This window comes from Somniosus microcephalus, chromosome 31, assembly GCF_052327205.1.
Source record: "Somniosus microcephalus isolate GS21.2 chromosome 31, FLI_Smic_1.0, whole genome shotgun sequence".
In the NCBI taxonomy this organism is placed as follows: Eukaryota; Metazoa; Chordata; class Chondrichthyes; order Squaliformes; family Somniosidae; genus Somniosus; species Somniosus microcephalus.
In genome coordinates, this window is record NC_141017.1 from 36,805,559 (window position 1) to 36,821,232 (window position 15,674).

A 15,674-nucleotide genomic window follows, 5' to 3' on the forward strand; every position below is an offset into this window, starting at 1 on the left:
AGACTACCCCCCACCCACCCTCCTACCTTTAGCCCCAGGGAACATAAACAGCCAATCGAGTGTGACGGAGTATGCAAAGAACAAAACTTTACACAAGAAAGGAGGTGAGGACAGGAGCCGGCAGCCCAGTGGATCAGAATGACAATGAACGGAAAGCTTTACAACTGAAGCTGGAGTATAGAATGCAGTCAAAACTTTACGAGATCACCTCCATTCAGATTCGACACTTGTGTTTTTGTAATTCTCTTTTTCCTGCTCTACCCTCTTTCACATCTCAGGTAACAGTGACATTACTGTTTGTACCTGCAGTGCCTTATAAGGTGTTTTATATTAATAAATATTCTTCATACATAAATATATGTATATATATATTTATATATTTCCCAGAAATTTATAATCTCTATTTTTGGAACTGTACTAATTATAAACTGAAATCATTATCGTATTATTCTAAGAGAACCATTGGCGTATTTACAATAAGGAGGATGCATAGCCTCAGGCAAACATTTTCACACAAAATGTCATGTGTTCATTATTAAAGGTCCTGTTGCCGTTTAAAGGGTCCTGCATACCCATATTAGAAGTTTTCCCAGTTTTTTTTCCTGACATGCTGAGAATAGTGCTGATAATTTACAAGATGCTGGGCAGCTCAGGAGGGCTGATACCCCCTCACTGTATGTGGACCCCCCCCCATGGACAACACACCCGCACACAGCAATCAAAGTAGACTCGAGACCTTTTCTTTCATCCCTCCTTTGACAGACACATTTGGCTAGTGCACAATCCTGCTGTACCCACAGGTAGTGCTGTCAGATATTTTAAGGCTTGCACTTTTTGCAAATGCTCATTTGAGGGCAGTATTGCACTGGGGATGGGGGCTGGAGGAGCTATCACTGTGGGCTTTGCATCATTGACCACCTTCTGCAAAAAAAACATGCACTGCTATATTCTGGAGCCACGTCTTCAGTGTGTTATCATCTCCCCAATTTTGGAAACATGCACTAGGATGCACGCTATGAAAAACTCATGGAACAGTTCAAATTTATTGACTGATTGATAGGTGACCAGACCAAGAAATATCAACCAGTGCAAGTCGATAATTGTGCATCTCGAGCCTAGTTCTCTTTCGTTTGCCTCACACCTCCCTCCCCCTCCACATCCTGGAGGCTTGGATGTGACGGCTCAGGATAGGTTGCAAATCAAAACCGATCCTGATCTCTCGGTCTTAATGGAAACAACTGGGAAGTAAACAGAAGCTAAGACTCCAGACAGGCCAACCTGCATGTGTGGGGTGATCGATACCACCTCAGTACTACCAGCAACTCAGCACATCTGCAAAACGGCTGCACGCTTACTGATTCAGAAAGGGGAAGGCGAGGCTCTGACTGCACTCTTTCTGTTTTGTTGGATGCCTTTTGTCTGCTTCTTGCGTTTTGCATCACATTCCACTTTAGACTATTTGCCAGAGCCAATCACGTCCCATGTGATTATAAGAGAACATCTCTCGCAAAGTTCACTGACAGGTCCACCTGCCGGGGTGGGGTGGGGGACCATGTTCTTTAGAAATAGGCCATCTAAAAAAAATGCTGTCGATACTAGTTCCTTCTAAGCTTCAAATATACACTGTACTGTCCTACACCCTCTTTCTCCTCCCCGTATCCTTACTGTGTTGAAACATCACCATTTGCTACTAACTCATTCTTCTAAGGATCTTAAAAAGCTGTGGAACTTCTCACCTCCCTCAGACTTTCCTTGCTCCTACCAACCTCTTCTTCTTAATTTATCTTGTCTTGTCTCTTACTCTACCAGCGCATGCAGGATCTGGGAGAGACCATTTTTTGTTTGTGATTTCTAGGGTAACTCAATGGTCCTGTCGATTCGGGGTGAGGTTAAACAGTAACTTCAGAAACAAAGTCAAGCTGCCCTGGACTGGTGGACATTGAGGGCAGAGAACGAAGGGAACGCAAAAGGATTGACAGATCTGGCTGGTCCTTGGGAGCTGCAACTTGTCCAGTGTTGGCCGGTGTTTGAGAGCATTCAGGAATATTGTAAACTGGACCCCAGATTTCTGTTTCTTAAAACAGAAGGTTGTTGCTGCCCCAACTTCCTTTTGTTTTTTTAGAGTCATGAGTAATTATTAAGCTTTTAATTAATTTGCAGCAAACTGAAATCAGAACTTGAGTCGCAATCCCCCCTCAACTTCTTCCACCTCCCCATCACCCTCTGTCTGCTGTAGGGCTTAGTAATAGTTGGGGATCGTGGACGCTGTGCCCAGTAAAGCATGCAGAATCCATGCAACCCTGAATTAAAAAGGAGGGATGCAGGGAAAGAAACTAAGTTTCATAAACTAATGAATAATCCGAATGGATTAAATCACAAAGACACTTGAGATAGGGTTTCACGCAAAAAGCATGCACTCCGTTTTGCAGTGCGCTGGTATCTTTTGCTGGCGGCTAGCGTTCATTGTGATTTGCCTTCCTCGGCCCCTTTTATCAATCCAGAGCCCCACACCCCCCGCCCCCCGGTGAGGACCGATTGTACCCAAATTTACAGGTTTGAAAAAGCAGAATTACAAATGAAATGGAAATGATCTCACAAGAGTTAAAAGAGTTAATTATTGATCTGGCAACTTTCTCCCCCTAACCACCCCCACCTCATGCCCCCCTCCCCCTCCCCTCCCCAGATGCACACAAAAATCAAAGTGCTCTTGAACAGGACATGCTCTTTCCACAGAGAGAGAGAGAGAGGATTCCATGCTGTGATAGGCCATTCTGATGAGGCAAGAAAGCACACAACAGAACTTCCAAGCTGGTAGGTGCTATTTCTTTTTTCTTCTTGTCTGTCGTTGCTTAGCGCCCACTCCTCAGAGATGCCAGTCATATCCCAGGCATTCGGATGAACTTATGTGACTGAACATGTTGTGTATTGGATAACCTTCATTCCCCCACACAATATATATTAACAGGTAACAGATGATAAAACTCATCAATAAAACCCAGCAGTTTCCAAATGTCCTTTTAGGGTTTTTTTCCTTTTTCTTTCCCTCTCCTTATTTGCCTCAGAGACAGCGAAACATCTTATGAGGACCAACGCGAGCCCTATTTTCTTTGCTATGCCCCCATTTTGATTTATTTTTATACATGCTCCAAACCCCCACCCCAAAAAGATTAGTTTAAAAATTTTTTCAGTTTTTTTCCTTTCTCTTTTTTTTGTGGTTTTTAAAATTTTTTTTTTTTTAGAAGGCTAGAGCTCCTCAAGTGTTAAGAGGTCCAAAGACTCCCCCCCCCAACCCCCCTGCCCTCCCCCCCCCCCCGGCTCACTTGGCAATGCACGAAGAATGTTGGGGCTAGCACCAGTCGTCCTCATCAGTTTCACTGTAGGGTTCATGCATTCCTTTCCTTGTGCCAGGTCCTCTCGTTTGCGTCAGCCCGAGATTGTGATAGTACCCGTTGGGCACCCGCCGCCCGTGCCGTGAGGGCGACACGGAGGATGACCCCGCCCGAGAAGTCCTGGGCGATCTTCCAGAGCTGGTCGCCACGGCGGCCTCGAAGGTCAGCGTTGCCTCGCTTGGCGCATCATAGTCGGGGCTGCGGTCGTAGTCCTCGTCGTGAGACCCCAGGTAAGGCTGGGAAAGGTGGGAGCTGGGAGTCGACCACCGGCTGCTGCCCTGCCGATTCAGCCGAGGGGACTCGTTGCGGGGGACGGTGGTGCTCCTCTCCGTGGCGGGGGGCCTGCCGCTGCCCGGCCGCTCCCCCCTCTGGTGCTCCGGGGGTGGCGGCGAGTACCTGCGTGGCACGAGGGTTGGCATCCTGCCCTGTTGCTGCTGCTGCTGCTGCGACGCATTCATGGCCTTGCGGACCACAGGGGAGTAGGTGACATGCGGCCGAGGTGTGGAGGGAGTCGGGGGGAGCTGCCTGCGTCCGCGCCTCGGTGTACTGGTGCCAGAAGTGGAAGGTACTGGACTCCCACTCACAGAACTACTGCCCTACACGAAAATTGAAACAAAGCAAAATCAAAAAAATAAAAAACCAGGAGGAAAAAAACACAGACAGAAAAAACATCAAAGAAAGCAAAGAGATAACAAAAGGAAAAAAAGGGGGAAGCGACGATCACAGAACAAAAAAAGCCAAAAGAAAGTAAAAAGAGAAAGTGACGTCTGTAAGTCAAGGGGTTAAAAAAAGAGCAGACATTGTCCTTTAGTTAACATGGGTATAAAACCATATAGTTAGGCCATACACATTAAACAGCTTGGAGTCTAAACTCGAGATAAAACGGGAAATACTATGAATGTTGGAAATCCGAAACCAAAGCAGGAAAATGCTGGAACTGCGGATGTGTCGGTATCTGAAAGAAAAGATGGGTTAATGTTTCTGGGGGGGGGGGGGGGCAGGCTGGAGAAACCTGACCTTCTCCCCTTCACCCTCTGGGCTTGTGCACATCAGTCCCTTAAAAAGGAGGCATTCCCTGCCCTAACCGTGAAGGAGCCCCACTCCCCCCCTTGAAAAGTTAACTTATCCTCCGCTTTCAGAGGCTGGCTGAACCTGTTGTTGGTTATTGTTATCCGATATTGACTGTGCCCAGGTTATCCAGTGAGTCCAGGCACAGACCCAGCAAAATCTCCCTATTAAATCTAGAAACCTCCTTTCTGAACTGACAGATCTCAAGGCCTCCTCTCTGTCTCTGTCTAAGATTGTCTTGTTAAAATCCTGAGCCACACAAACTTCATTTGATGTCAATACGATAACAACATAAGAATCTTTAGCCACAGAAAAGGGCTGTTTGGCCCAACAAGCCATTGCTTTTCCATACATCAACCCCAATCTAAACACTTTCTCATCAAATCCCTTCCTCTCTTTAGAAACATATCTATTTATCTTGAACCCAATTACACTGTCCACTTCAACACCTTTTCATGGTAATTAATTCCACAGCTCCATCACGCTTTGTGTGAAACCATCCTGACTTCTTTTCATTGTCCTAACCTCTGAGGTTTTCCTCCAGCCCCAAGACCCTCCGAGATCTCTGCGCTCCTCCAATTCTGGCCTCGTGCGCATCCATCGCTCCAACATTGGCAGCCGTGCCTTCATCTGCCTCAGCCCTAAGCTCTGGAATTCCCTCCTTAAACCTCTGGCTCCTCCTTTCTGATGTTCCTTAAAACCGACCTCTTTGACTGAGGTTTTGGTCGCCTGTCCTAATATCTCCTTATGTGGCTCGGTGTCAAATTTTGTCTGATAACGCTCCTGTGAAACGCCTTGGGGTGTTAAAGGTGTTATAAAAATGCAAGTTGTTCTTGTTGTTGTGTCCCCTGATATCTGAAACTTATGCCACAGTAAATAAGTCTGGGGATGTGGGCATCGCTGGCAATTAAGGACTCTGATGGTTCAATGGTTCAGAGCGTAAATGAACAGCCTCGTGTAGTACTGAGCTGAATAGACCAGCTCCCAGGCTAAATTCCCATCTATGCTGAGTCAACTGATCTCAGGGCAGTGGTGGCTTCACTGTTTGGGTTGAGGAGGGAAGGGAGATCAGCCAGGGTTCTTGTTGCTGATCATTATCCTGATGAAATGTGCTAACCCTTCCATCGAAGCCCATCCCTCTAAACCCTCATTCTCCCATTGAAGCCCATCTGTCTAGTACTCTAACTCTCCCATCGAAGCTTATCCCTCTAGAATTCATTCTCCCATCGAACCTTATCCCTCTAGTACCCTAACTCTCCCATCAAAGCACATCCCTCTAGTACCTTAATCCTCCCATTGAAGCTCATTCCTTTAAACCCTAATTCTCCCACTGAAACCTATCCCTGAAGTACCCTAACCCTCCCATCACAGCTAATCCCTCTAGTTCACTAACACTCCCATAAAAACTCATCCCTCCCATTGTACCTCATCCCTCTAGTAACCTAACTCTCCCGCTGAAGTTCATTCCTTTAGTACCCTAACATTCCCATTGAATCTCATCCCTCTCGCATCCTAACTCCAATTATAACATCTAAATACATTTTGAATGTTCCGAATGTGTTTGCTCCGCTATCTTACATGGTAGATTATTTGAAATATTTAGCACTCTTTCGGTAAAGAATATCTGTTTTGTAATTTACTTTTCCCTAATTGGCCCTCCGGTACTATTCTCCCGACTTAATGTGAAGTGATACTCTGGGTTTATTTTATCTACACCATTTAACATTTAACATGTTTTAGACTGTGGAGCTTGTTTATCTGGTCTCTCCTCAGGCAGCAACTCGCCAAGGCTTCTTCGGCAGCACCTCCCAAACCCGCGACCTCTACCACCTAGAAGGACAAGGGCAGCAGGCGCATGGGAACATCACCACTATGGAAATATATCGCCAATCCTTCAGCGTCGCTGGGTCAAAATCCTGGCACTCCCTCCCTAACAGCACTGTGGGAGCACCTTCACCGCACGGACTGCAGCTGTTCAAGAAGGCGGCTCACCACCACCTTCTCAAGGGCAATTAGGGATGGGCAATAAATGCTGGCTGTGTCAGCGATGCCCACATCCCACGAATGAATACATTAAAAAAAAAAATAATTCCCTTACACTTGAGGTCAGTCTTCCCCAGTCTCCTTCAGGATAAGCACCATCTATCCAGAGGAATTTCTTTGTCTTAAGTCCCTCTAACTTATTAAATATCTCTGCCACACTGACGTCAAAATTCTGTAGGATATTGGGTGTTTTACAGAAATTGAACGTCGAGTTAGTGTTATCCTCTTTGATGAATACTTATAGAAAATATTTAGTTCATACTCAAATAATTTCATCCCCACTTTTATCTCTTACATTTTCAGTGTTATTCCCAGGATCTTTTGCTATCCTCATAGCTTGCGGCCCTATTTGTAACTCTAAAGATGCTTTTACAGTGTTGTGACAGTGACACGATACCGGAACTCCTGGTGGCGCACCCACTTTACATTACTATCCATTCTCTATCAGACACCGGTCAGAAGCAGCATGAATCTGGTGGCAGTGAGCAAGACTCCCAGGGACAACCTTACTGCCACCTTGATTGAGATCAGAGAACTCAATGCACAGCAAGGATCGATCCTGAGGACTTCTTTATAGATCGGCACCACAACACACCTACCAACTGAGGCAGTGGGAGAGCCTTTGGTTGGCCGTTAGTGCAGGAAACAAGTCTACATTGAGAATAATAGGTAGGTGAGAATGATCACAGCGTGGCAATCTCAGCCAGGAATGTCAGAAACCAAAAAAAAAGCAAAGCTCAGACATTTTATCATCTTAGCCCTCAGGTGAATTTACGGCCTTGTAAGGACCCCTGTGTATCCATTATTTTTTAAATAATTTACAAGGCGGAGTTTATTTCATGTTTCCCCCCCCCTAATTCTGAAGGCAAGCGCCGTGGCTAATACTGGTGCTCGGAATGCCCCATCTAGTTGCCATGTGGCATTGAAGGATTAACAAATGTGAAGTAGTCCCTCAGTTATTGAAAGAAAAGAAAGACTTGCATTTCTATAGCGCCTTTCATGACCATCGGATGTCTCAAAGCGCTTTACAGCCAATGAAGTACTTTTGAAGTGTGGTCACTGTTGTAATGTGGGAAATACCATGAGTGGTAATAGTCGATGGTGCATCGTGTAATATATAGTACACAAGATAACTATTGCTTTGAATAAAATGGGAAGTTATAGTGGATTGGTCTGTTCAGTTAATTGATTGAATTTTGATCTTAGACCCCCCCCCCCCCTTACAGGCTGGTAGTCCTTATGTGGCACTCTTGCGACCTTATCAGTTACAGTCAATTGTATCCTGCGTGGACAGGACTGAATAAACGGGAATCTCAGAATAAGGGACAAACAAACAAATGTAACACTTTAGGATAAGACAACATTAGACACACGTGTAAAAAGACATGAGATGTGGGTCATAGACATAGTCTGAGGGACGGATAGAGGAATCTTGCTGGATGCGGTTTTAACTGTGCACTGGGCGAAGAACGGGAATTTTCACTTATTCCTCACATCCTTTCTTAGTACATGAATATATTGGATAGTACTGGCACCAGTACATACTGGAGACTGAAGTGTGTGCTTTAGCCATTAAGTTGCTGCGTGCTTTTTCAGTCTTTCCTCTCTCCTTTCCTGAAGGTGCTGACTCTTGCGGAGGTACAGCTTACCAGGGGCTCTCGGTCCACCAGGTACTCATTCTTCAGGTCCGAGACTAGATCGTGAGTCTAGCCAGGCTATTCAATACCACAGGACATTTCAGCTGAGGCAAATCCTGGCCTTGTGCAATGTCTACACACATGCAATTTCCAATAGGAGATCTTTGGATAGTGATTACCAATGGGAATCCTGGATAGTCCTTCCTCTCCCTAACCTAGGAGTGCTGAGGTAGACGGTAGCTCCCCTGCTCCTACCTTGGCTTAGATCAGCTGATTTTGCACAAATGAGGAATTAAACCTGAATCTGCTGTTTTACCAAGTCTTTCTCTGTACCCCTTGTATGCTCAGATACAGCTTCAGAAGTAGCATCAAGCTGACAGAGGTGCCGTGGCCAGCAGGTGTTTTGCTGGCCTGCACAGTTCTGAAAGATGTAGATCAATGGCTTCACTTTTCCGCAGATTGTGGCTCTCTTATATCGCCTGTGCTATTGGGTGGCGGGAATGTAAAATACAGCCTGCTTTCACGAATGGAAGCGAAGTGTATAAGATAATAAACAATATAGAAAAGGTAAACCTCAAATTAAACTGCGAGAGCAGGAGACGTGGACACAGGCGCAGAAGGAGAAACGGAACCTGGTCTCTCAAAGTGCTTCACATAAAGAGTGTAATGGATTTCTGGGCAGAGTCACGGAGGCAAAAATGCTGGCATCGTCTAAGAATAGCTAGATGGCTCGATGGGGAACTGTAGGTTTGTTCTGAATGGATGTGCTAAGATGGCAGCTACTTTGCAACCTCCTACTGGGTAGGCCTGAGAGTATCATCTTCAGAGGAGCCTCACATTACGTCCTAGGCAAGGGACAATGTTGAGAGGGAGGAAAATAAAATAAATGAAAAATCGGGATTTGAGGGGAAGGGAGGGAACTTCCAAAAAACAGGAATCTGCTCCTGAATGAAGTTATATCGAGCCACACCTCTCCCATCTTAGCTGTGATGTTAGAATAAGGCACCAAGTGGATGTCAAGCTCTTGCCTAAGAGTGATCTCACAAACCGGGAAATAGCTCTTGTGCACCTCCTGGTTGCCAGTTTCAGGGCAGCATTGGCTCAGGAGCGCGTACCCTGGCTGCTTGACTGTGGAGTCGTGTGTCAGCAGGAGATTTAAAGGAAGGGGGATAAATAAAACACACAGTGAGATTTCTTTAATGGTGAGGGCGAGTGCTGGATATCAAAATACAGGAAACTTTTGATTTACCGGCACCTAAATAACTGGAAATCTCAGTTAACCGGCAAAATTCAGGAGTAGGTTCAGGTAAGTTTTATTACTTGCCTTCCTCCATCTGTTGCTGTGCAAGGGTGTGGCTGCAGCTGTTGCTAAGCTACAGAGACGCTTGGAACTTGTGGCCATTGTTCTGAACCTGTTGCTAAGCAACAGGGTTTGTTGCTTTATACGGAGCTCTCAGCTCTCCCTATCTTTTACTGTAGTTTTCGGTTATCCGGAATTTTTGATGAACCGGCACCACGTCGGTCCCGTCGGTGCCGGATAAAAAAAAGTTTCCTGTATATGCAACTTTTGCATCCTGTGTTACCATCAAGCACTCACAGGCCAGGTACAGCAGAGAGACGGGGTGGCGGGCGGTCAGAAGCATGGACTGTACTCATATGCAAAATACCTTTGACCTCCAACACTAGCTGGGCAGGTGAAGAGGCATTCAGCTCAAGACATGCACAAGAGCATAAAACAAACACCCAGTCCTGCACCATGTAAAGAGGGCCCAACCCCGGAGACGATGATAGCATGTAAAGTTTTGCTGTATCCTGCAGTGAACCGGAGTAGCACATGAGTCCAACCCAACTCGGATGAACAACATTGCTGGAAGGACGTCCACTAGATGTCCTAGTTGATACTAGTGCATCAGTAGATGTGATGGCCAAAAGCACTAGGGAGCATTTGCCCAGTAAACCACCACTCAAACAGTTCGAACTTATACATTTGTCTATAGATTCCTTCAATTTCTACCAGTTTTTGAAAACTTTCTGTCTCCTAACATACGCCCTTTATGTAGCGGCACAGGACAATGACAGCTTTCTTGGTTACAACACTGTAACTGCTCTCAATCTTATCAAGGTAGTCTGCAATGCATTCATTCCCGCACAATTTAACTTTCGAATAAATATCCTTCTGTTTTTCAAAGAATTGGTAAAGTGAAGAACTACCAAATGAAGTTGCAGCTTGATAAAACAGTGCACCCCTCCGTGCAGTTCCACAGATGCATTCTGTATAAGTTGGTTCTAGAAGAACTGGCACTACTGAAGAAAAACTCAACGTCGTCAAGAAAGTAGCTGACACTTTTGTGTCTCAGCTATTGAGTAGCACCGAAGCCCCAACTGGCTTGTTCTTGACAGATGCTGCCTGACATGCTGAATGTCTCCAGCATTTCATGTTTCTTTCAGATGTTCAGCATCTGCGCTATTGAAGTTTGTTTGGATCTTACTTAGAGTTGTGATAGAAGTCTTCACGTTAGATAACAATTAAGAAGTGATGAATGAGCAGCGTACTGCCATTGTCACTAAGAATATTTAAAACCCCCTCCCCTAGTTCAGTCATGACTAGGTCCAATGAGATAGTAAAGGGTCCAACCCAAAAAAAGAGCCTCTGTGCAGTTTCTTCATGAATGTTTGACTATAAAATATGCACCATATGAGACATTACCCATGATGGCATAAGCCAGCTGTTTGAGACCTGATCCCAACCTGCTTGTTGTGATTCAGTGGGCAAATGCCTGTTATAGTCCTGAACCATGCACACCTGGAAACTCTTAAATAATATTGTAACTACTGTAAGATTTTTTTTAAGCACAGATTGTTGATCAGCGTTAAGACAAATGACTAAAATCTTTCAAGGGTACAAATTAGTTGGATGTGTTATTGTACGCTCATATCCAATTCTTCTCTCCGCTCTTTTAACGGCGGTGTTAGCCTGTTTAACATCTAGAGAGAATAGTTGGATATGAGCACATTTAGCACCCATCCAATAACATTGCTGCCCTTTTTTGACATTAATGGTGCCATAGACTTCCTTGATGTTCCGGGGAAACTCCTATTTCCCGGGCTGACCGGTTTTGTTTGTTTTTAGATCTTGCATTGTGAAATGAGAAGCTTGAATTTATATTGTGCTTTGTCACAACAGAAACATCTCAAAGTGTTGGGCATACAATGATTTACTATGAAGTGCAGTGACTGTTATGTGAGGCTGAAAGAAACACTAATATTACAGTTATAAAACTACTTGAAGATCAAAAGTAGCTATCAACTCTCTCATCTGAAGCGAGACTCTTGTTTAAGCTTAAAAATGTCATTGCATATTAATTCTAAAGTACCAAATAAAACACAATTTTACATTAAAAATATTTCAGTGATTCATATGTGCTCTTTCTGTCATCCATTTTCCTCTTAATCTCCTCCTCCCTATTTTCTGTCCTTTTAAATAAAAATGAATACTCTTTTCCTAAATAATTCATGCTCTTCTACCAATTTCACCCTTTTCCCATCTTTCACTGTTGTTTCTTTTACCTTGTCCATTTGGGAGGTGGTACAAAGTACAGAACTGCCCTGATTGGCTAAAAAAAATGCCGAAGGCCGAACTATCCGTCAATCAATTGGCAAAGGCCTGAAGATTGACAGGGTTGGTTCACAGATATCCTGTCAAATCTGATGAAGTTTTCCATATTGAAATGAGAGAGGGCTGCAGATGTCCATAATTGTTGGGGGCCCCTGCACAACAATAGCCCCCAAATGGGTGAACTTGTGGAGCTTGCCGGGTTTAAAGTTAAAAAGTTTTGAAATAAAATCCAATTAATCATTACATCATGCTTAGGAGACCTCTTTTCTTCTCTTAATGGGACACTCTTATTGAGTAAGGGGAGGGAGCGAAGTGTAGCTAAAGAGACCACTCGCTACGAAGTGCAAGGGTTATGTGAAGCATCTGTTTTCCAACACATTTAACCTGTATGGCCTAACGGCTTTTCAGAAAAGCAGAAGGCAGGAGGGAGACAGCATTCACAGTATAACTTATTGGATCTCAGTAAAACAGGTAATGAATAACCATACATTGCAGCCATTTCATTGCAACCCTTGGAGCCCAATGAACTCAAAAGAACCACCTTCTTAACAAGAGGTCTGCAAAAGAATTGCCTGAAACATGCTCCTGAAGTTCTCAGATTCCCATTCAGATTCCCAGTAGACCAACTCCTACTTAAAGTGACTTGCTTCTTCCAATTAGCTCCTAGACAGGATTCTTCACCACTATATGTAACTCCTTTAGAACAGACCCTGGGATATGTGACCATCCGTACAGCCATCTTGCCCCATAATTGGCTAACAGGAGCTATGATTCAAGTTGTTGGAGGGGGTGGGGGGTGGGGAATAGAGGGAGAAAAGTTAGGATGGACAGGGTCAATGCTTTTTCCCCCTGGAGATGGAAGACCACTGCTCTAGGGCTACATTCCCTTAGCACAGATGATGTGTCAGCAGATCATTTGGCCATGAGAACATCAGAACCGAACCACATCATATCCTCATCTGATGACTACACATGCAGTGATCAGATTCCAACAGATAATCATTAGGAGTGGGAACCTGGGCTGACTTTCTCTTTAAGCCAGTCGACTGGGGCCAAATGCAAAGCCGCTACTGCCAACCTGGGTGAGGTCAGCTAACTCATCACAGACTGATCAAACATGGGACCAGCCTGAGAAATCTTCAAGTGACGTGCTCTGACACACGATGGATGGACGCTTATCATAAAAGTCTTACCCTTAATTTTTTTCTGTTTTGGGAGCTTTTTAAAAATCATTTTGCTGTCCCCTGTTCCTTGCCCGACTCCACTAGCTGGTTTAAGGACAATTGCTGCATGGATGCATGGATCTGTTTATCACGTTAAAATGATTACGAGTCAGTCAATTACACTCAAAATCGGTTTAGATAGCAACTGCATCCTTTTAAATACCAGCGCCACTAATTGATAAGTGAGATATGGCCCACTTCTCATGTTGAGAATAAATCAGTAATTTGGAATTCCTTTGATTTAGTAATCATTTACCATTCCCTTCCCAAAAAAAAGATATTTAACATTTAATAGGAATTAAATAGGATGGAAGTGTACTACAAATCTACATAACAATCCCTAGTGCTTCGTTAAACATCGCTGCATGATGAAACCGTACAGGGCGGTAGTTGTCGGTGCTTGAATTCTTTTGAACTGAGAATTGGGCAGAGGGTCACCTGATGTCGAGTCCACTGGAATAAAATCCATGAATAAGATAAGTTCGGTCGGTCAGAATGGGGTTGCAGTAGGTTTGCTTGGTGTTATTTAATTATAGTCGGTAAGGCTAAGGTTATTAATCAAAGTAGCTGGAGCGGGGTTATTAATTACAATGGGTGGAAGTAAGGTTATTTGCTACAATAGGGTTGGGTTGGGCTGTGATTACGGTAGATCGGGCAGGGCTGTGATTACGGTAGATCGGGCGGGGCTGTGATTACGGTAGATCGGGCGGGGTTGTAATTACGGTATATCGGGCGGGGCTGTAATTACGGTAGATCGGGCGGGGCTGTGATTACAGTAGATCAGGCGGGGCTGTAATTACGGTGGATCGGGCGGGGCTGTAATTACGGTAGATCGGGCGGGGCTGTAATTACAGTAGATCGTGCGGGGCTGTAATTACGGTAGATCGGGCGGGGCTGTAATTATGGTAGATCGGGCGGGGCTGTAATTACAGTAGATTGGGCGGGGCTGTAATTATGGTAGATCGGGCGGGGCTTTAATTACGGTAGATCGGGCGGGGCTGTAATTACGGTAGATTGGGCGGGGCTGTAATTATGGTAGATCGGGCGGGGCTTTAATTACGGTAGATCGGGCGGGACCGTGATTACGGCAGATCGGGCGGGGCCGTAATTACGGTAGATCGGGCGGGGCTGTAATTACGGTAGATCGGGCGGGGTTGTAATTATGGTAGATCGGGTGGGGCTGTAATTACGGTAGATCGGGCGGGGCTGTAATTACGGTAGATTGGGCGGGGCTGTAATTACAGTAGATCGGCGGGGCTGTAATTACGGTGGATCGGGCGGGGCTGTAATTACGGTAGATCGGGCGGGGCTGTAATTACGGTGGATTGGGCGGTGCTGTAATTACAGTAGATCGGGCGGGGCTGTAATTATGGTAGATCGGGCGGGGCTGTGATTACTGTAGATCGGGCAGGGCTGTAATTACGGTAGATCGGGCGGGGCTGTAATTACGGTAGATCGGGCGGGGTTGTAATTACGGTAGATCGGGCGGGGCTGTGATTGCAGTGGATCGGGCGGGGCTGTGATTACGGTAGATTGGGTGGGGCTGTAATTACGGTAGATCGGGCGGGGCTGTAATTACGGTAGATTGGGCGGGGCTGTAATTACGGTAGATCAGGCGGGGCTGTGATTACGGTAGATCGGGCGGGGCTGTAATTACGGTAGATCGGGCGGTGCTGTAATTACAGTAGATCGGGCGGGGCTGTAATTACGGTAGATCGGGCGGGGCTGTAATTACGGTAGATCGGGCGGGGCTGTAATTACGGTAGATCGGGCGGGGCTGTAATTACGGTAGATCGGGCGGGGCTGTAATTACGGTAGATCGGGCGGGGCTGTAATTACGGTAGATCGGGCCGGGCTGTAATTACGGTAGATCGGGCGGGGCTGTAATTACAGTAGATGGGGCGGGGCTGTAATTACGGTAGATCGGGCGGGGCTGTGGTTACGGTAGATTGGGCGGGGCCGTGATTACGGTAGATTGGGCGGGGCTGTGATTACTGTAGATCGGGCAGGGCTGTAATTACGGTAGATCGGGCGGGGCTGAAATTACGGTAGATCGGGCGGGGTTGTAATTACGGTAGGTCGGGTGGGGCTGTAATTACGGTAGATCGGGCGGGGTTGTAATTACGGTAGGTCGGTGGGGCTGTGATTGCAGTGGATCGGGCGGGGCTGTGATTACGGTAGATCGGGCAGGGCTGTAATTACGGTAGATCAGGCGGGGCTGTGGTTACGGTAGATCGGGCGGGGCTGTGATTACGGTAGATTGGGCGGGGCTGTGATTACTGTAGGTCGGGCAGGGCTGTAATTACGGTAGATCAGGCGGGGCTGTAATTACGGTAGATCGGGCGGGGTTGTAATTACGGTAGGTCGGGCGGGACTGTGATTGCAGTGGATCGGGCAGGGCTATGATTACGGTAGATCGGGCGGGGCTGTAATTACGGTAGATCGGGCGGGGTTGTAATTACGGTAGATCGGGTGGGGCTGTAATTATGGTAGATCGGGCGGGGCTGTAATTACGGTAGATCGGGCGGGGCTGTAATTACGGTAGATCGGGCAGGGCTGTAATTACAGTAGATCGGGCGGGGCTGTAATTACGGTAGCTCGGGCGGGGCTGTAATTACGGTAGATCGGGCGGGGCTGTAATTATGGTAGCTCGGGCGGGGCTGTGATTACGGTGGATCGGGCGGGGCTGTAATTACGG

At 46.1% G+C, this 15,674-nt stretch overlaps 1 protein-coding gene across 1 annotated transcript in view; it reads right to left on the reverse strand.

The window, feature by feature from the left end:
• Positions 1-3,315: 3,315 nt before the first annotated feature.
• Positions 3,316-15,674, reverse strand: part of LOC147097756 (voltage-dependent P/Q-type calcium channel subunit alpha-1A-like) — a 728,667-nt gene continuing 716,308 nt past the window's right edge. The window contains exon 48 of the mRNA XM_085971842.1: positions 3,316-3,985. Coding sequence (XP_085827968.1) covers positions 3,347-3,985 — 639 coding nt within the window. The 3' untranslated portion in view covers positions 3,316-3,346. The remainder of the gene's footprint in view (positions 3,986-15,674) is intronic.